We start from the raw sequence: 20,735 nt of genomic DNA, 5'->3' as shown, positions 1-20,735 counted from the left end.
AGCTATAAACAGGAAGTACCAGATCAATGTGGAGCTATAAACAGGAAGTACCAGATCAATGTGGAGCTATATACAGGAAGTACCAGATCATTGTGGAGCTATATACAGGAAGTACCAGATCAATGTGGAGCTATATACAGGAAGTACCAGATCAATGTGGAGCTATATACAGGAAGTACCAGATCAATGTGGAGCTATATACAGGAAGTACCAGATCAATGTGGAGCTATATACAGGAAGTACCAGATCAATGTGGAGCTATATACAGGAAGTACCAGATCAATGTGGAGCTATATACAGGAAGTACCAGTACCAGATCAATGTGGAGCTATATACAGGAAGTACCAGATCAATGTGGAGCTATATACAGGAAGTACCAGTACCAGATCAATGTGGAGCTATATACAGGAAGTATCAGTACCAGATCAATGTGGAGCTATATACAGGAAGTACCAGTACCAGATCAATGTGGAGCTATATACAGGAAGTACCAGTACCAGATCAATGTGGAGCTATATACAGGAAGTACCAGATCAATATGGTCTATATACAGGGAGTACCAGATCAATGTGGAGCTATATACAGGGAGTACCAGATCAATGTGGAGCTATATACAGGAAGTACCAGATCAATGTGGGGCTATATACAGGAAGTACCTGATCAATGTGGAGCTATATACAGGAGTACCAGATCAATGTGGAGCTATAAACAGGAAGTACCAGATCAATGTGGAGCTATATACAGGAAGTACCAGTACCAGATCAATGTGGAGCTATATACAGGAAGTACCAGATCAATGTGGAGCTATATACAGGAAGTACCAGATCAATGTGGAGCTATATACAGGAAGTACCAGTACCAGATCAATGTGGAGCTATATACAGGAAGTACCAGATCAATGTGGAGCTATATACAGGAAGTACCAGATCAATGTGGAGCTATATACAGGAAGTACCAGTACCAGATCAATGTGGAGCTATATACAGGAAGTACCAGATCAATGTGGAGATATATACAGGAAGTACCAGATCAATGTGGAGCTATATACAGGAAGTACCAGATCAATGTGGAGATATATACAGGAAGTACCAGTAACAGATCAATGTGGAGCTATATACAGGAAGTACCAGATCAATGTGGAGCTATATACAGGAAGTACCAGATCAATGTGGAGCTATATACAGGAAGTACCAGTACCAGATCAATGTGGAGCTATATACAGGGAGTACCAGATCAATGTGGAGCTATATACAGGGAGTACCAGATCAATGTGGAGCTATATACAGGGAGTACCAGATCAATGTGGAGCTATATACAGGGAGTACCAGTACCAGATTAATGTGGAGTTATATACAGGGAGTACCAGATCAACGTGGAGCTATATACAGGAAGTACCAGTACCAGATTAATGTGGAGTTATATACAGGGAGTACCAGATCAACGTGGAGCTATATACAGGAAGTACCAGTACCAGATCAATGTGCAGGGGTATGAGGTATTTGAGGTAGATATGTACATGAAGGCAGGGTAAAGTGACTCGACGTCAGGATAGATAATAATAAGAGTAAAATAGAGAACAGAGAAGCAGCAGCAAATGATGGTAGAAGCTGTCTCTGAGCCTGTTGGTCCGACAGCCGATGCTCCGGGTACCATTTGCTGGATGGTAGCAGAGTGAACAGTCTATGGCTTGGGTGGCTGGAGTCTTTGGGTATTTTTCGGGCCTTCCTCTGACACCGCCTGGTATAGAGGTCCTGGATGGCAGGAAGCTTGGCCCCAGTGATGTACTGGGCTACCTACACCATGTATGTAATGCTTTTGCAGTCAAGGGTGGTGCAATTGCCATACCAAGCGGTGATGCAGCCAGAGGAGGTCATATTATGCTCTCGATGGTGCTGATGGACCTTAGTGATGTGGACGCCAAATATCTTGAAGCTCTCTAGGGGAGATCAAATAGGCCAAACATTGTTCCATTAGAGGACCAAGCAACATTTGAATCAATCACACACCTATGATGTTACCTGCGGTGTGTTTGTTTGATGAGAATCCATTGCGTTATTCAATTTTTAAAAAAATAGTTTTTTTGTCGTTATACAAAATAGACTGTAAATTACCATTCATCTGCATGTAACGAAATGTTATCAGGCGCGTTTCCCGGACCCTGGACAACCCTCGTTGTCCCCTCCCTCCAGTGAAAGCTGAGATTACTCCGGGGAAGGAACAACAAGGACCATGAAAGGACAAACCTGGATGTTATTTTTTTTTGTTGGGAGGAGGAGGGGGGGGGGAATCGTTACTATTTATCTTAACGGGATCTCATATTAAACATATCTAAGTAGGATAATATACGCACAGGATAGTGAATACAGAATTGTATCCAAATCTTCGCAAACGTGACATCAAGAAAAATAAAAGGAACCGCATATAAACGCGGTCCGAGTTAGTTAGCTGACTGTGGCTCGCCTGTTAAATCACAAGAACCACGAAAAACCCGGGAGACACCGAGGTTGAACAACAAGTAGTAATGTTGCCCTTTAAACTTTAACTTCAACTACGGATGATAAATACATCGAGGATTTGGAAACACAGTGGGATAATCGACTTAAAAAAAAATATATATTTATTTTTTCCAAGAAGAAGCGCAAACAACCTACAAGACATTTGAAATGTTGGGGAAACCGGGACTGGTTCTCCGCTGTCGGAGCCTCTCCGTTTACCGAGACGGGACACATTCGGTTCAGTGGAGCCTCGGGGGTTTCTTTTTCCTGCTGTTTCTGGAAGGGACCGTGTGTCTCGCCAACCCCAGCACTAGTGTCCCTACTCTGGACATCAACAACCACCCCAGTGTCAACGTCTACATGAGTGAGGAGGAGGTCAACAAGCTTTTGGGTAAGAACCAGTGATTTAAAATAAAACATACCTAGTTGTCTACCTGTGAGTCCGTTACAACACTTATTTACTGCAGTGCTGAGAGGGGTGCATACCATGGCTAGACAGATAACTCCCAAAACAAGAGGTTAACTAGATAGTTACCCCGGCTGGGTTGGTCGCTACTAGGTAGGTATCTTGTAGAATATGGCCCTCTGAGGATGGGGTCTTTTTCAACAAATGTAGATAGCTCAGCTTTGTGGGAGATAAAAAAAAAAAGTGCTAACCTAATTAACATCAAGCAAAATACACGCCACGTCTTTTGTTTGCAAAGTTTAAAAGTTGACCCATAAAGCAAGTAGTAAGTCATTGTGATTTTTAACATGTCGTTTTGAGATACAGGCTCAACACGTGATTCATACATGATTCTATATACCGATTCAGCCATAAGGGAATGAATGCCTTTGGTGCAAAATATGTCAAGTGTGGCTAGTGAGTGAACATTAGTAACATGGAAAATGGCTGAAATGAGAGATGTAGTAATTTTTTTTTTCCCGATTCAAACCCCATGTCTTTTCGAAACTAATTATGCTAAGAGGAAACATATGAAATGAGGACAGGGACCACTTTGTATTGAAGGAATGGCGAGACTGCTGCAACATTTAGAGCCAGACCATATTGCCAGGCTAACATACACCCAGAGCCAAACGCATGCATCATATTCTTTAGACTCTAAAAAACGGAATCTGAGCTCTAGTTTAGACCTGAACCATCACATATAATGACTATTCCAGATACACAATGGCCATATGGACTGTAGGCCTGTTTCAAACAAGGAGTCTTCTTGCCTGAGACTGTGCTTTGGATTTCTCATTCAGGGTTTTATTTTTTTATTTTTTTTTACAAAGCCTGATCCAAGATCGGTTTGTGCTTTTGACCATCTCCTATGTAAACATGATAGCACAAACAGACTGGCACTCAGGCTAGTTGTAAACCGGATCAGGGATAAGGCCACCCAATTGCTGTGACTGTGTGAGTTGTTTTTAATATGGGGTTGGTTAGCTTGCGACGTCCACTAGGCCAGGCTGGCAGGCGGTCGGGTGGCAGTTAGTTTGGAAGCAGTCATTAACATGGTGTCTACTGAAGGGTTTGAAATGCTGGAGTAACCATTTCCTACAGGACAGAGGGAGCTTTAGAGCTGACAGAAGCTGAAACAGCCTCTCTGACACCCTATTCCCTAAGGCCTTACTTTTGACCAGGGCCCACGGCACCCTGTTCCCTATATAGTGCATAACTTTTGACTATGGCCCAACAGGGAAAATCGTTGCATTTGGGACATAGCTATGGACTTGACTTGAAAGCCACCCTGCTGACGACAACAAATTCACGTTTTGAAAAGCAGGCAACACAAGAGAGCCTCAAAGAGTCCACAGCATTTGAGAATCCCTTGGAGACATTGGCTAGTAGCTAGGCCTATCGGCGATTCATCTTTCAGCACTATGAAGAACTAGTCTATAGGCTCTAGGCAGGCGTTTACTGTACAACAATTAGACTAGACTACAACTTGTTTTTTGTTGATGTAGAAAACGGCATAACTCAGGGTTATGTCCTGACACAGTACCAGACCTTATGTAACTGATGTCGTCTGTCCCCTCGCCCCTACCTGGGCTCGAACCAGGGACCCTCTGCACACAGACAACAGTCACCCACAAAGCATCGTTACCCATCGCTCCACAAAAGCCACGGTTCTTGCAGAGCAAAGGGGAACAACTGCTTCAAGGCCTCAGAGCGAGTGACGTCACCCGATTGGCTAGCTTAGTTAGCGGTGGTGCGTGCTAATAGCGTTTCAATCGGGTGACGTCACTCGCTCTGAGACCTTGAAGTAGTTGTTCCCCTTTGCTCTGCAAGAGCCGTGGCTTTTGTGGAGCGATGGGTAACGATGCTTCGTGGGTGACTGTCGCTGATGTGTGCAGAGGGTCCCTGGTTCGAGCCCAGGTAGGGGCGAGGGGACGGATGAAAGTTATACTGTTACACTTACACAATACCAATGGTACCCTATTCCCATTGTAGTGCACTACTTTTGACCAGGGCCTGTAAGTAAAAGGGTTCCATTTGGCACACTTCATCATTTATATATATATATATAATACTGGGTTTATTTATATATATATTTATTTAGCAGGCGCTTTCTCCAAAGCGACTCACAGGGTTATATATATATTTCTATATAAACCCAGAGAGCACAGGGTTATATATACAGTGGGGAGAACAAGTATTTAATACACTGACGATTTTGCAGGTTTTCCTACTTATAAAGCATGTAGAGGTCTGTAATTTATCATAGGTACACTTCAACTGTGAGAGACGGAATCTAAAACAAAAATCCAGAAAATCACATTGTATGATTTTTATTTTTTAAAGTAATTAATTTGCATTTTATTGCATGACAAAAGTATTTGATACATCAGAAAAGCAGACCTTAATATTTGGTACAGAAACCTTTGTTTGCAATTACAGAGATCATGTTTCCTGTACTTCTTGACCAGGTTTGCACACACTGCAACAGGGATTTTGGCCCACTCCTCCATACAGACCCTTCAGTTTTTGGGGCTGTCACTGGGCCATACGGACTTTCAGCTCCCTCCAAAGATTTTCTATTGTGTTCAGGTCTGGATACTGGCTAGGCCACTCCAGGACCTTGAGAGCACAGGATAGGGCAGCGCACAATTGGCCCATTGCCATCTGGGTTTGACTGTCATTGTAAATAAGAATTTCCTATGTGTGCATACATTTTATGTACGGGTGATCCCGGGAATCGAACCCACTACCCTGGGCGTTAGAAACACCATGCTCTACCAACTGAGCTACCGAGACTGTGGCTTGGTCTACTTGTGTTTTCTTCATGCTGTCTGTCTGTCACCACGTCCCCAGGCTCATAAGTACTGGTGAATGGACCTGCTGTGAGACTGTTTGAAACTTAAGGGCGTGTGGATTTATTGACATCAAATCGAATGCGAACAACTGAGACGTGGCTCTGAATCGAACAAAGCGTATGATATCATTAGTCACTTTAAATAACGTCACATTTAATAATGTTTACATATCTTACATTACTCATATCACATACTGTATTGAGACCCAATCACTAGACACTTTAATAAATGGATCACTGGTCACTTTAAACAATGTCACTTTAAATAATGCCACTTTAAATAATGTTTACATATCCTACATTACTCATCTCACATGTATATACTGTATTTTATACCATCTACTGCATCTTGCCGATGCCGCTCGGCCGTCGCTCATCCATATATTTATATGTCCATGTTCTCATTCTCCCCTTTAGATGTGTGTATTAGGTAGTTGTTGGGGAACTGTTAGATTACTTGTTATATATTACTGCACTGTTGGAACTAGAAGCACAAGCATTTCGCTACACTCGCATTAACATCTGCTAACCATGTGTATGTGACCAATGCAATTTGTTTTGATTTGAGGTGGGACTTTGAAAAATGGCAAAAATCACATAGCTTTTACTGTTAACATGTTGTACTTTTCCCAGCAACAAACAGAAACGACACACGAATGTCAGAACATACAAAACACCGTGAGAGAAGTGCATCATTACATTTTAAATGGAGGTTTTTATTTCATACCATTTTTTTTGTTGTTGTAATTTGCAGATATTCCAAGTATAGACTACAGGATTTAAACTTTTAATTTGGACATTTCCAGAGTCCAAGAACTTGCGTACTGTGTGTCTGTGTCTCAGTGTGTCTGTGTCTCAGTGTGTCTGTGTCTCAGTGTGTCTGTGTCTCAGTGTGTCTGTGTCTCAGTGTGTCTGTGTCTCAGTGTGTCTGTGTCTCTCTCAGTGTGTCTGTGTCTCAGTGTGTCTGTGTCTCAGTGTGTCTGTGTCTCAGTGTGTCTGTGTCTCAGTGTGTCTGTGTGTCTGTGTCAGTGTGTCTGTGTCTCAGTGTGTCTGTGTCTCAGTGTGTCTGTGTGTCTGTGTGTCTGTGTGTCTGTGTCTCAGTGTGTCTGTGTCTCAGTGTGTGTCTGTGTGTCTGTGTCTCTGTGTGTCTGTGTCTCAGTGTGTCTGTGTCTCAGTGTGTCTGTGTCTGTGTGTCTGTGTCTCAGTGTCTGTGTCTCAGTGTCTGTGTCTCAGTGTGTCTGTGTCTCAGTGTGTCTGTGTCTCAGTGTCTCTGTGTCTCAGTCTGTGTCTCAGTGTGTCTGTGTCTCAGTGTGTCTGTGTGTCTGTGTGTCTGTGTCTCAGTGTGTGTGTCTGTGTCTGTGTGTCTGTGTGTCTGTGTGTCTGTCTCTGTGTGTCTGTGTGTCTGTGTGTCTGTGTGTCTGTGTGTCTGTGTCTCTGTGTGTCTCAGTGTGTCTGTGTCTCAGTGTGTCTGTGTGTCTGTGTGTCTGTGTCTGTGTCTCAGTGTGTCTGTGTCTGTGTGTCAGTGTCTCAGTGTGTCTGTGTGTCTGTGTGTCTGTGTGTCTGTCTCAGTGTGTCTGTGTGTCTGTGTCTGTGTCTCAGTGTGTCTCAGTGTGTCTGTGTCTCAGTGTGTCTGTGTGTCTGTGTCTCAGTGTGTCTGTGTCTCAGTGTGTCTGTGTCTCAGTGTGTCTGTGTCTCAGTGTGTCTGTGTCTCAGTGTGTCTGTGTCTCAGTGTGTCTGTGTGTCTGTGTCTCAGTGTGTCTGTGTCTCAGTGTGTCTGTGTGTGTGTCTGTGTGTCTGTGTCTCAGTGTGTCTGTGTGTGTGTCTGTGTCTGTGTGTCTGTGTCTCAGTGTGTCTGTGTGTGTGTCTGTGTGTCTGTGTCTCAGTGTGTTTGTGTCTCAGTGTGTCTGTGTGTCTGTGTGTCTGTGTCTCTGTGTGTCTGTGTCTCTGTGTGTCTGTGTCTCTGTGTGTCTGTCTCAGTGTGTCTGTGTCTCTGTGTGTGTGTCTCTGTGTCTCTGTGTGTCTGTGTCTCAGTGTGTCTGTGTCTGTGTGTGTCTGTGTGTCTGTGTGTCTGTGTCTGTGTGTCTGTGTCTCAGTGTGTCTGTGTCTCAGTGTGTCTGTGTGTCTGTGTGTCTGTGTCTCAGTGTGTCTGTGTGTCTGTGTCTGTGTGTCTGTGTCTCAGTGTGTCTGTGTCTCAGTGTGTCTGTGTCTCAGTGTCTCAGTGTGTCTGTGTGTCTGTGTGTGTCTGTGTGTGTGTCTGTCTCAGTGTGTCTGTGTGTCTGTGTGTCTGTGTCTCAGTGTGTCTGTGTGTGTGTGTCTGTGTCTCTGTGTCTGTCTCAGTGTGTCTGTGTGTCTGTGTGTCTGTGTCTGTGTGTCTGTGTCTCAGTGTGTCTGTGTGTCTGTGTCTCTGTGTGTCTGTGTGTGTGTCTGTGTCTGTGTGTCTCAGTGTGTCTGTGTCTGTGTCTCAGTGTGTCTGTGTCTCTGTGTGTCTGTGTCTCTGTGTGTCTGTGTCTCTGTGTGTCTGTGTCTCTGTGTCTGTGTCTCAGTGTGTCTGTGTGTCTGTGTCTGTGTGTCTGTGTCTCTGTGTCTGTGTCTCTGTGTGTCTGTGTCTCTGTGTCTCTGTGTGTCTCTGTGTCTGTGTCTCTGTGTGTCTGTGTCTCTGTGTCTGTGTCTCTGTGTCTCAGTGTGTCTGTGTGTCTGTGTGTCTGTGTCTCTGTGTGTCTGTGTCAGTGTGTCTGTGTCTCAGTGTGTCTCAGTGTGTCTGTGTCTCAGTGTGTCTGTGTCTGTGTGTCTGTGTGTCTGTGTCTGTGTGTCTGTGTGTCTGTGTCTCTGTGTGTCTGTGTCTCTGTGTGTCTGTGTCTCTGTGTCTCTGTGTCTGTGTCTCTGTGTGTCTGTGTCTCTGTGTGTCTGTGTCTCTGTGTCTGTCTGTGTCTCTGTGTGTCTGTGTCTCTGTGTGTCTGTGTCTCAGTGTGTCTGTGTCTCTCAGTGTGTCTGTGTCTCAGTGTGTCTGTGTCTCTCAGTGTGTCTGTGTCTCTGTGTGTCTGTGTGTCTCAGTGTGTCTGTGTCTCAGTGTGTCTGTGTCTCTGTGTCTGTGTCTCTGTGTGTCTGTGTCTGTGTCTCTGTGTGTCTGTGTGTCTGTGTCTCTGTGTGTCTGTGTCTCTGTGTCTCAGTGTGTCTGTGTCTCTGTGTGTCTGTGTCTGTGTGTCTGTGTCTCAGTGTGTCTGTGTCTCAGTGTGTCTGTGTCTCAGTGTGTCTGTGTCTGTGTCTCAGTGTGTCTGTGTCTCAGTGTGTCTGTGTCTCTGTGTCTGTGTCTCTGTGTCTGTGTGTCTGTGTCTCTGTGTCTCTGTGTGTCTGTGTCTCAGTGTGTGTCTGTGTCTCAGTGTGTCTGTGTCTCAGTGTGTCTGTGTCTCTGTGTGTCTCAGTGTGTGTCTGTGTCTCAGTGTGTCTGTGTCTCAGTGTGTCTGTGTCTCAGTGTGTCTGTGTCTCTGTGTGTCTGTGTCTCTGTGTGTCTGTGTCTCAGTGTGTCTGTGTCTCAGTGTGTCTGTGTCTCAGTGTGTCTGTGTCTCAGTGTGTCTGTGTCTCAGTGTGTCTGTGTCTCAGTGTGTCTGTGTCTCAGTGTGTCTGTGTCTCAGTGTGTCTGTGTCTCAGTGTGTCTGTGTCTCAGTGTGTCTGTGTCTCAGTGTGTCTGTGTCTCAGTGTGTCTGTGTCTCAGTGTGTCTGTGTGTCTGTGTGTCTGTGTCTCAGTGTGTCTGTGTCTCAGTGTGGTGTCTCAGTGTGTCTGTGTCTCAGTGTGTCTGTGTCTCAGTGTCTGTGTCTCAGTGTGTCTGTGTCTGTGTCTCTGTGTCTCTGTGTCTGTGTGTCTGTGTCTCTGTGTGTCTGTCTCTGTGTCTCTGTGTGTCTGTGTCTCTGTGTCTGTGTCTCAGTGTGTCTGTGTCTCAGTGTGTGTCTGTGTGTCTGTGTCTCAGTGTGTCTGTGTCTCAGTGTGTCTGTGTCTCAGTGTGTCTGTGTGTCTGTGTCTCTGTGTGTCTGTGTCTCAGTGTGTCTGTGTCTGTGTCTCAGTGTGTCTGTGTCTCAGTGTGTCTGTGTGTCTGTGTCTCTGTGTGTCTGTGTCTCTGTGTGTCTGTGTCTCTGTGTCTCAGTGTGTCTGTGTCTCAGTGTGTCTGTGTCTCAGTGTGTCTGTCTCAGTGTCTCTGTGTCTCAGTGTCTCTGTCTGTGTGTCTGTCTCTGTGTCTGTCTCAGTGTCTGTCTCTGTGTCTCAGTGTCTGTCTCTGTCTCAGTGTCTGTCTCTGTGTCTGTCTCAGTGTCTGTCTCTGTGTCTGTCTCAGTGTCTGTCTCTGTGTCTCTGTGTCTCTGTGTCTGTCTCTGTGTCTCTGTCTCAGTGTCTGTCTCAGTGTCTGTCTCAGTGTCTGTCTCAGTGTCTGTCTCAGTGTCTGTCTCAGTGTCTGTCTCAGTGACTGTCTCAGTGACTGTCTCAGTGACTGTCTCAGTGACTGTCTCAGTGTCTGTCTCAGTGACTGTCTCTGTCTCAGTGACTCAGTAACACACCTAAATGGAAGTCCTTGAGCAGTCCAGCTGGTTAAGTTAGTCCTCTATCCAGCTGGTGTAAAAGGTCTAAGTTAGTCCTCTATCCAGCGGTCCACAGAAAAAACAAATTAGCTTGCTTTCCTTCCATTTAAGAAGAATGATCTTTCTTGACTGAAAGACAACCCAATGATTAAAAAAAACAACGATTCTTAACATTAGACAGTGTATATATAGTGTATACATATTTTATGCTCTTTTTACCAAGTAAACATGAGATGGGACGCACTGGAAATTGGACACCAACATTTTTTTTGGGGGGTGGGGGAGACTTCAGACCAGTGTTTTCACTACAGGACATTCCCACAACATGTGGAGTAGAGCTGTTGCTACCACAGTTGTTGCTAGCATGAGTTAGATTTTTTTTAATCCATTTTTAAATATGTACCAGGGTGATCTAGGCTCTACACAATATCTTGAACTGAATATCTTGAACTGAATGGCCTGACACTTTCTCCAAATAGTGTTGTGATGAGGTGAGAGAAGTGTTCAGGTCACACTCCCATCCTAACCGAATGAGAGGAATATGTATTTGGGATTAAATAAAAAAATCTATTTGATATATTTCTATGAATATCTGATAGTTCTTCTCATGAAGGCAGCTTTCCAGAGGTACTGATCTCACTGTGGATCAGAGGCAGGTTCAGTATCCTGCTTTTTAAGAACCTTGTATATGACTGTCTTAAACTGCAGGTATGCAACAAACTAAAGAAGAAGAATCACTCAAACCATAATCTGCCCTTCACTTGGGGAAAATGATTATTTTAAAGATTATATTCTATCCGAATATATGAAATACTGTGGCTTTGCCAGTGTCTACTATTGAGTGTTTCTCTCAGCTGTTAAACAGGGGGTTATGCCAGATGGGACAGGATGGAAGAGACGGTCCTTCTACATCCAACCTTCTGGTCAGCATCTAAAATCCCCTACTTCCCCTTGACAGTGGAATTATCAGGTTGTCATGTAAGCATCGTTGAGGCTGTACCACCTTGACGCCAGGTGAACAAACCTGTGCTGTGACGTCATCATCTCCTCTAATCTCCTCCCAGCTACCAATCTTACATTTTGATCTGTAAGGGGATGTCTTTAATTATGACATTTATACAAGAATACATCTGGGATACCCAGCCCACCTTTAAAAAAAAATCTAGGTACAGTCCGTTTCCTATATACCCTATAATGGGTTTCTGATTGTTATTTTAGGAACTTTTACCTCTTAAAACCTGGACTGGAGACGGATGGAAGAGATGAGAGAGGCTAGATAATACATCTCTGCCCCTTAAAGAGGGGGGGGGGGGAGCTGTCCCTCTCTTAATGTCATCCCCAAGGAAGCGAAGGTAACCTGTCTAAATGATTACCGCCCCATGGCACTCACGTCGGTAGCCATGAAGTGCTTTGAAAGGCTGGTCATGGCTCACATCAAAAGCATCCTCCCAGACACCCTAGACCCACTACAATTCGCATGCCGCCCCAACAGATCCACAGATGATGCAATCTCAATCGCGCCCCCACACTGCCCTTTCCCACCTGGACAAAAGGAACACATATGTGACAATGCTGTACATTGACTACAGCTCAGTGTTCAACACCATAGTGCCCACGAAGCTCATCACCAAGCTAAGGACTCTGGGACTGAACACCTCTCTCCGCAACTGGATCCTGGACATCTTGACGGGCTGCACCCAGGTGGTAAGGGTAGGCAACAACACATCTGCCACGCTGATCCTTAACACTGGGGCCCCTCAGGGGTGTGTACTTAGTCCCCTCCTGTACTCCTTGTTCACTCACGGCCAAACAGGCCTCCATTAACATCGACGGGGCTGTAGTGGAGCCGGTCGAGAGTTTCAAGTTCCTTGGTGTCCACATCACCAACGAACTATCGTGGTCCAAACACACCAAGATAGTCGTGAAGAGGGCACGACAAAACCTTTTCCCCCTCAGAGGACTGAAAAGATTTGGCTTGGGTCCCCAGATTCTCAACAAGTTCTACAGCAGCACCATCGAGAGCATCCTGACTGGTTGTATCACCGCCTGGTATGGCAACTGCTCGGCATCTGACTGTAAGGCGCTACAGAGGGTAGTGTGAACGGCCCAGTACATCACTGGGGCCAAGCTTCCTGCCATCCAGAACCTATATAATAGGCGGTGTCAGAGGAAAGCCCATAAAATTGTCAGAGACTCCAGTCACCCAAGTAATAGACTGTTTTCTTTGCTACCGCACAGCAAGTGGTAACCGGAGCGCCAAGTCTAGGACCAAAAGGCTCCTCAACAGCTTCTACCCCCCCCAAGCCATTAGACTGATGAACAATTAGTAAAAATTACCACCGGACAATTTACATTGATTTGATAACCCGGATGACTCTAGGTCCATTTAGGCTGAATATATTAGTTTTGGGAGATACTATATTAATTCTTATATACTTCATACCACTAGCCTTCCAAGCAAATTAGTCAGGCTGAAATGTGTGTAGGTTGACAGGCATAGTGTCACTCTTACTCCAGTCTATCTTATATCCTGAGAGGAAGCCAATCAGCTTTAAGACTACCGGAAACTACAGGGTGAGTAGAATGTCGTCAGCGTATAGATTCAATGTGAAGTTATGTTCATATATCCTAATCTGAGATTGTTCATCTCAGCTGGTGTAGTATTAACTGACGGGGGACTCTCGTCCTGGGATGGTCTTGGTGCCCACGTTCGGGGGGGACTGGTTCGATGTCGGGCCGCCCCAGTATGTAGCGGGAGATCTTGTTGAGGACAGGATAGATGTTGCCTGTCGAATGGCTTTTGTCTCTTTTTTTTTTTTGTTCAGGATGTTCATGGAATTGTTTTAATGTTAAGTTTCTAGGACCATTTTTGGAGTTTCACCGTCAGTCTTCCTCACCACAGTTGTGATGTGAGGTTGTTGACTGTTTTTGTTAGCTGCCATGCTAACTTTTCCCTGACCGTTTTTCTTCGTATATTGAGTTTGTATTTTTGGTTGCCATTTTTGGATTTGTTGTGTTTTCGATCGTCTCTGTATACTGAGGGGTTGTTTGCTGAAACAAGGTGTTTCTTTCATGACTCTGATTTTTGTATTTTTAATACAAATTCTGGTCTAAGTTTCTCAACTAGCACCTAGTGTGCCATCTCCCCTGAAAATTGCAAATCTAAATACATTTTCTATTACATTAAACATATTATATTTGGGAACCCCAATTTGATTCAAAGTTCAGGCATATGACGTTTTTATATGCGGAAACAATTTCTAAGATATACACTTTTCACATTTTTTTTTTTTTTTTTCCTGAACTCACTTCCTTCTTTTAAATCACTTGCGCTGCTCTCGTTTTGAAGTCCACAATGTAAGAGGAGGTTCTACAGGGACCATGTTAATGCACAATTCTGAGAGAAAAAAATTCACACCCAAAAAACAAAAAAAAGAGAAGGAGTATCTCGCTGCGTTTTGTTGTTGTTGTTGTAAGTGCAGATTTAAAACGACTTATTGTCATTTTTCTGCTTGGCATCAGGCACATTTCGTGTTTCAGTTGCACTTCTCAGAACCACCATTAGTGAATTCTCATCTTCTCAGAACCACCATTAGTGAATTCTCATCTTCTCAGAACCACCATTAGTGAATTCTCATCTTATCAGAACCACCATTAGTGAATTCTCATCTTCTCAGAACCACCATTAGTGAATTCTCATCTTCTCAGAACCACCATTAGTGAATTCTCATCTTCTCAGAACCACCATTAGTGAATTCTCATCTTAGAACCACCATTAGTGAATTCTCATCTTATCAGAACCACCATTAGTGAATTCTCATCTTCTCAGAACCACCATTAGTGAATTCTCATCTTCTCAGAACCACCATTAGTGAATTCTCATCTTATCAGAACCACCATTAGTGAATTCTCATCTTATCAGAACCACCATTAGTGAATTCTCATCTTATCAGAACCACCATTAGTGAATTCTCATCTTATCAGAACCACCATTAGTGAATTCTCATCTTATCAGAACCACCATTAGTGAATTCTCATCTTATCAGAACCACCATTAGTGAATTCTCATCTTATCAGAACCACCATTAGTGAATTCTCATCTTATCAGAACCACCATTAGTGAATTCTCATCTTATCAGAACCACCATTAGTGAATTCTCATCTTATCAGAACCACCATTAGTGAATTCTCATCTTATCAGAACCACCATTAGTGAATTCTCATCATCTTCAGAACCACCATCATCTTCTCAGAACCACCATTAGTGAATTCTCATCTTCTCAGAACCACCATTAGTGAATTCTCATCTTATCAGAACCACCATTAGTGAATTCTCATCTTATCAGAACCACCATTAGTGAATTCTCAGAACCACCATGAATTCTCATGAGAACCACCATTATCAGAACCACCATTAGTGAATTCTCATCTTCAGAACCACCATTAATCTTATCAGAACCACCATTAGTGAATTCTCATCTTATCAGAACCACCATTAGTGAATTCTCATCTTATCAGAACCACCATTAGTGAATTCTCATCTTATCAGAACCACCATTAGTGAATTCTCATCTTATCAGAACCACCATTAGTGAATTCTCATCTTATCAGAACCACCATTAGTGAATTCTCATCTTATCAGAACCACCATTAGTGAATTCTCATCTTCTCAGAACCACCATTAGTGAATTCTCATCTTCTCAGAACCACCATTAGTGAATTCTCATCTTATCAGAACCACCATTAGTGAATTCTCATCTTCTCAGAACCACCATTAGTGAATTCTCATCTTATCAGAACCACCATTAGTGAATTCTCATCTTATCAGAACCACCATTAGTGAATTCTCATCTTATCAGAACCACCATTAGTGAATTCTCATCTTATCAGAACCACCATTAGTGAATTCTCATCTTCTCAGAACCACCATTCTCATCTGATTTGGTGTAGCTACTGTTCTCCGGTACTTTTCTCTCGGTCTAGACTCATTTCTCCAGTTAAATGCAAGATTATCTTCAAGCAAAACATAAGGAAATGTAGCGGGCTCTATTCTTTAATATGTAAAGGCCATGCGTTTTCCATTAAGCTCCTTGTGTTGGCCGTCTGCCAAATAGCATTGCGCTTCTGTTGTCGTCTGAAGGAAATTAAGCTATTTCCTGTTGTCATCTGATGAAAATGAAGCTATTTCCTGTTGTCATCTGATCATCTATTTCCTGTTGTCATCTGATGAAATGAAGCTATTTCCTGTTGTCATCTGATCATCTATTTCCTGTTGTCATCTGATGGAAATGAAGCTATTTCCTGTTGTCATCTGATCATCTATTTCCTGTTGTCATCTGATGAAAATGAAGCTATTTCCTGTTGTCATCTGATCATCTATTTCCTGTTGTCATCTGATGAAAATGAAGCTATTTCCTGTTGTCATCTGATCTTGTATTTCCTGTTGTCATCTGATCATCTATTTCCTGTTGTCATCTGATCTGAATGTGTTGCACTAATGGATTTTTCTGTCAAGGAGAACTGTAGTTACACCGATCACTCTTATTGAAGCAAGAAAACATTGTGCACTTTCAATATAAAACGCATGTGAAATGGTTTAAAACATTATTATTATTATTATTATGATTATTGTTATTATTATGATTGTTATGATTATTATGATTATGATTATTAATATTATGATTATTATTATGATTAGTATTATGATTATTAGTATGATTATTGTTATACTTATGATTAGTATTATTATTATTATTATTATGGTTATTATGATTATTGTTATTATTATGATTATTATTATTATTATTATGATTATTGTTATTATTATGATTGTTATGATTATTATGATTATGATTATTAATATTATGATTATTATTATGATTAGTATTATGATTATTAGTATGATTATTGTTATACTTATGATTAGTATTATTATTATTATTATTATGGTTATTATGATTATTGTTCTGATTGTTGTTATGATTAGTATTATTATTATTATTATGATTATTGTTCTGATTATTATTATGATTATGATTATAATGTTTTGGTCTAGGTTTTGAAAATGCAGATTGTCCACTGATAACTGCCTGCCACTGTCTGATAGACTCGCTGGTTTATTTACTCTTTCATTTGGATAACTATTATGAAGTGTTCACACGACTGGGAATACAGATAAGCATCTGTTGGTCACAGATACCGTAAAATAATACAAGTAGGGGCGTGGATCAGAAAACCAGTCCGTATCTGGTGGGACCACCATTTGCCTCATGCAGCTCAGCACATCTCCTTCACATAGAGTTGATCAGGTTGTTGATTGTGGCCATGTGGAATGTTGTCCCCACTCCTCTTCAATGGCTGTGAGAAGTTGTTGGATATTGTCGGGAACTGGAACACGCTGTCGTACACGTCGATGCAGATCATCCCAAACATTCTCAATGGGTGACATGTCTGGTGAGGATGCAGGCCATGGAAGAACAGGGATATTTTCAAGTTCACCAGCCTCGTCTTTAAATAGGCCATTCACCAACGCCAACAATTTTAATCATAGATATGGGCCTTGCCAATGAGTGCTCTGGTGAGGACGCAAGAGTTATAGCCTGGTCACAGATCTGTTTTTGCCATTTGTCAAGCCAAATAAGTGAAGTGACGAGGAGATGGCATGATGGTACCAACAGACTTGACCTCCGGCTATGAGGAGTGTGCCTAAACCTGAGACTAGCAGCGAGACCCTCCTCTCTCTGCCTCAGCTCAGGGCTCAATAGAGACCACGTATGTTACTTCTTTCCCCTCATCCCTGTCAGCTTTTTCCTTCCTCTTCTCTCTGGGGTCTCCAGAGCTCTCTGATGCCTTTTGCAGGTCCTAATCTGACTCACTTGTCTACAGGAGTAGCTAGCTGCAGCTGTACATTGTCTGTGTGTCTGTCTGTCCTCAGTCTGTCCTCAGTCTGTCCTCAGTCTGTCCTCAGTCTGTCCTCAGTCTGTCCTCAGTCTGTCCTCAGTCTGTCCTCAGTCTGTCCTCAGTCTGTCCTCAGTCTGTCCTCAGTCTGTCCTCAGTCTGTCCTCAGTCTGTCCTCAGTCTGTCCTCAGTCTGTCCTCAGTCTGTCCTCAGTCTGTCCTCAGTCTGTCCTCAGTCTGTCCTCAGTCTGTCCTCAAACGGATCTTTGTTCTTTTGACTCATTTTGTCTGTTCAAACTCACGTCTTTTGTGTTTGCTGAAAGGTGGAATATGATTGGCTGTATTTACATCAGTCTTCTCTGTCCTCAGACAAAATCTGTCCTCAGTCTGTCCTCAGTCTGTCCTCAGTCTGTCCTCTGTTCAAACGGATCTTTGTTCTTTTGACTCATTTTGTTCTCTGTTCAAACTCTAGGTGTCTTTTAGTGTTTTAGCTGAAAGGTGGAATATGATTGGCTGTATTTACATCACAGGGTCTGGAGTCTTGAGTCCCTGGGTTGGGGGGTTAGCTTTAATCTCATCTGACAAAATGTAAACAACACTGCTGGAGTCTTAGTACTCTAGGGTTGGGGGGGGGGGGTTTAGCTGGGTTGGGGGGTTAGCTGGAGTCTTAATACTCTAGGGTTGGGGGGTTAGCTGGAGTCTTAGTACTCTAGGGTTGGGGGGGGTTAGCTGGAGTCTTAATACTCTAGGGTTGGGGGGTTAGCTGGAGTCTTAGTACTCTAGGGTTGGGGGGTTAGCTGGAGTCTTAGTACTCTAGGGTTGTTGGGAGTCTTAGGGGTTGGGGGGTTAGCTGGAGTCTTAGTACTCTAGGGTTGGGGGGGAGTCTTAGTTAGCTGGGGGGTTAGTCTTAGTACTCTAGGGTTGGGGGGGGTTAGCTGGAGTCTTAGTACTCTAGGGTTGGGGGGGGGATAGCTGGAGTCTTAGTACTCTAGGGTTGGGGGGATGGAGTCTTAGTTAGGTGGGGGGTTAGTCTTAGTACTCTAGGGTTGGGGGGGTTGGGGGGTTAGATGGAGTCTTAGTACTCTATGGTTCTGGGGGCTGGAGTCTTAGTACTCTAGGGTTGGGGGGTTAGCTGGAGTCTTAGTACTCTAGGGTTGGGGGGTTAGCTGGAGTCTTAGTACACTAGGGTTGGGGGGTTTAGATGGAGTCTTAGTACACTAGGGTTGGGGGGGGTTTAGATGGAGTCTTAGTACTCTAGGGTTGGGGGGTTTAGATGGAGTCTTAGTACTCTAGGCTGGGGGGGGTTTAGATGGAGTCTTAGTACACTAGGGCTGGGGGGTTTAGATGGAGTCTTAGTACACTAGGGTTGGGGGGTTAGATGGAGTCTTAGATGGAGTCTTAGTACTCTATGGTTGTGGGGGTCTTAGTACTCTATGGTTGGGAGTCTAGTACTCTAGGTGGGTCTTAGTACTTAGTACTCTAGGTTGGGGGGTTATGGTTGTGGGGGGGGTTAGGGAGTCTTAGTACTCTATGGTTGGGGGGTTAGATGGAGTCTTAGATGGAGTCTTAGTACTTAGTACTCTAGGTTGGGGGGTTAGCTGGAGTCTTAGTACTCTATGGTTGGGGGGGGGGATGGAGTCTTAGGTTGGGATGGAGTCTTAGTACTCTATGGATGTGGGGGGGGAGTAGATGGAGTCTTAGTACTCTATGGTTGTGGGGGGTTAGATGGAGTCTTAGTACACTAGGGTTGGGGGGGGGGGTAGATGGAGTCTTAGTACTCTATGGTTTAGTGGGGGTACTCTATGGTTGGGGGGTTAGATGGAGTCTTAGTACTCTATGGTTGTGGGGGGTTAGATGGAGTCTTAGTACACTAGGGTTGGGGGGTAGATGGAGTCTTAGTACTCTATGGTTGTGGGGGGTTAGATGGATTCTTAGTACTCTATGGTTGTGGGGTTGGGGGGTTAGATACTCTATGGGGGGGTTAGATGGAGTCTTAGATGGAGTCATTTCAGGCTTCAAACATAAAGATATAAAACACAGTTTTATAACAGTGCAGGTGCATTTATACGGAGACTTGATTACACACAGGTGGATTGTATTTATCATCATTAGTCATTTAGGTCAACATTGGATCATTCAGAGATCCTCACTGAACTTCTGGAGAGAGTTTGCTGCACTGAAAGTAAAGGGGCTGAATAATTTTGCACGCCCAATTTTTCAGTTTTTGATTTGTTAAAAAAGTTTGAAATATCCAATAAATGTTGTTCCACTTCATGATTGTGTCCCACTTGTTGTTGATTCTTCACAAAAAAAAATTGTTTTATATCTTTATGGTTGAAGCCTGAAATGTGGCAAAAGGTCGCAAAGTTCAAGGGGGCCGAATACTTTCGCAAGGCACTGTATGTACACAAACATGTTATTCAACCACACAGCTCGCGTCAACGAGCGACTGCGTAGCCGGGCGATAAAATAGAACTTGGGTTTATTTTGTGATGCTTGTCGCGCTGTAAGGCTCGCCTCACCCTTCTCTTCCTCATCGTCTGAGAGTCTTTAGGTGCCTCTTTGGTAAACTCCAAGCGGGCTGTCGTGTGCCTTTTTTTTTTAATGAGGAGTGGTGTCCGTCTGACCACTCTACCATAAAGACCTGACTGGTGGAGTGCTGCAGAGACGGTTGTCCTTCTGGAAGGTTCATGATGTAGCATTCGTGGGGCGCTGACGTGACGCAACCCAGATTGCCAGTGCAGGCTATGTGGAGCAGACGTGGTCGTGGTTACCCTCGCCCTTTCGGGGGAGGGGGGGCGCTGACATCGGCTGGGTTGACATCGGCTGGGTTGACACAGACTTGATCCGTGAGACCTATTTTGACAGAAGTAACACACGTTCTAGTACCGATTAATTTTGTGTTTGTTTGTCTCGTATCGGAAACTTACAGAAGCTCAACCCGTCTCGTTCCACGTCTACTCTTCTGCTCTTCCATGGTGTTCCTGATTTGCGTGTGCGTCAGTACGTACAGTCCCAATCTGCTTCTGTTCTCCAGTCTCGTGAGGTTTGTCTGCTCTTCTGGCTGTCCCCCCACCCCCACAAAAATGCCACCCTAATCCCTATTGAGTGCACTACTTTTGACCAGAGAGTAGGATGCCATTTAGAACAGACCCAACCCCCCAGTCTGATTGCTGCTTGCTTAGTGAAGTGTGGATAGAGATTCCTCCCTGGTAACTCACTCTGAAATAAGAGCAGAAGGCCTGTATCAGAGGAGGAGGGGGGCATGGGGTGTCCTATTTCAAGGTGCCAAGGGGCTGCAAGGCCTTAGCTGCTCTGGCACACAGGAGGGTTCACTAACAGAGGCTTTCTGTCTCTTCTACCGTTCCTCTCTCTCTCTCTCTCGCTCTCTCTCTATCTCACTGTCTGTGCGTCTGTCTGTGCACAGATCTGGTTCTTCTGTTTTCGTTCCTTTCAGTTCACTGGCATGGAGTGGTGGT

The 20,735-nt window shown here is 43.9% G+C and overlaps 1 protein-coding gene across 2 annotated transcripts in view; it reads left to right on the top strand.

The window, feature by feature from the left end:
- Positions 1-2,226: 2,226 nt before the first annotated feature.
- The window catches only part of LOC112238309 (tyrosine-protein kinase RYK), a 126,593-nt gene continuing 108,084 nt past the window's right edge, over positions 2,227-20,735 (top strand). For both annotated transcript variants that reach the window (XM_042322860.1, XM_042322859.1), the window contains exon 1: positions 2,227-2,886. In XM_042322860.1, the coding sequence (XP_042178794.1) occupies positions 2,664-2,886 (223 nt within the window). In that variant the 5' untranslated portion in view covers positions 2,227-2,663. The remainder of the gene's footprint in view (positions 2,887-20,735) is intronic.

This window comes from Oncorhynchus tshawytscha, linkage group LG06 (assembly GCF_018296145.1).
Source record: "Oncorhynchus tshawytscha isolate Ot180627B linkage group LG06, Otsh_v2.0, whole genome shotgun sequence".
In the NCBI taxonomy this organism is placed as follows: domain Eukaryota; kingdom Metazoa; phylum Chordata; class Actinopteri; order Salmoniformes; family Salmonidae; genus Oncorhynchus; species Oncorhynchus tshawytscha.
This window is presented reverse-complemented; position numbering and strand designations above follow the sequence as displayed.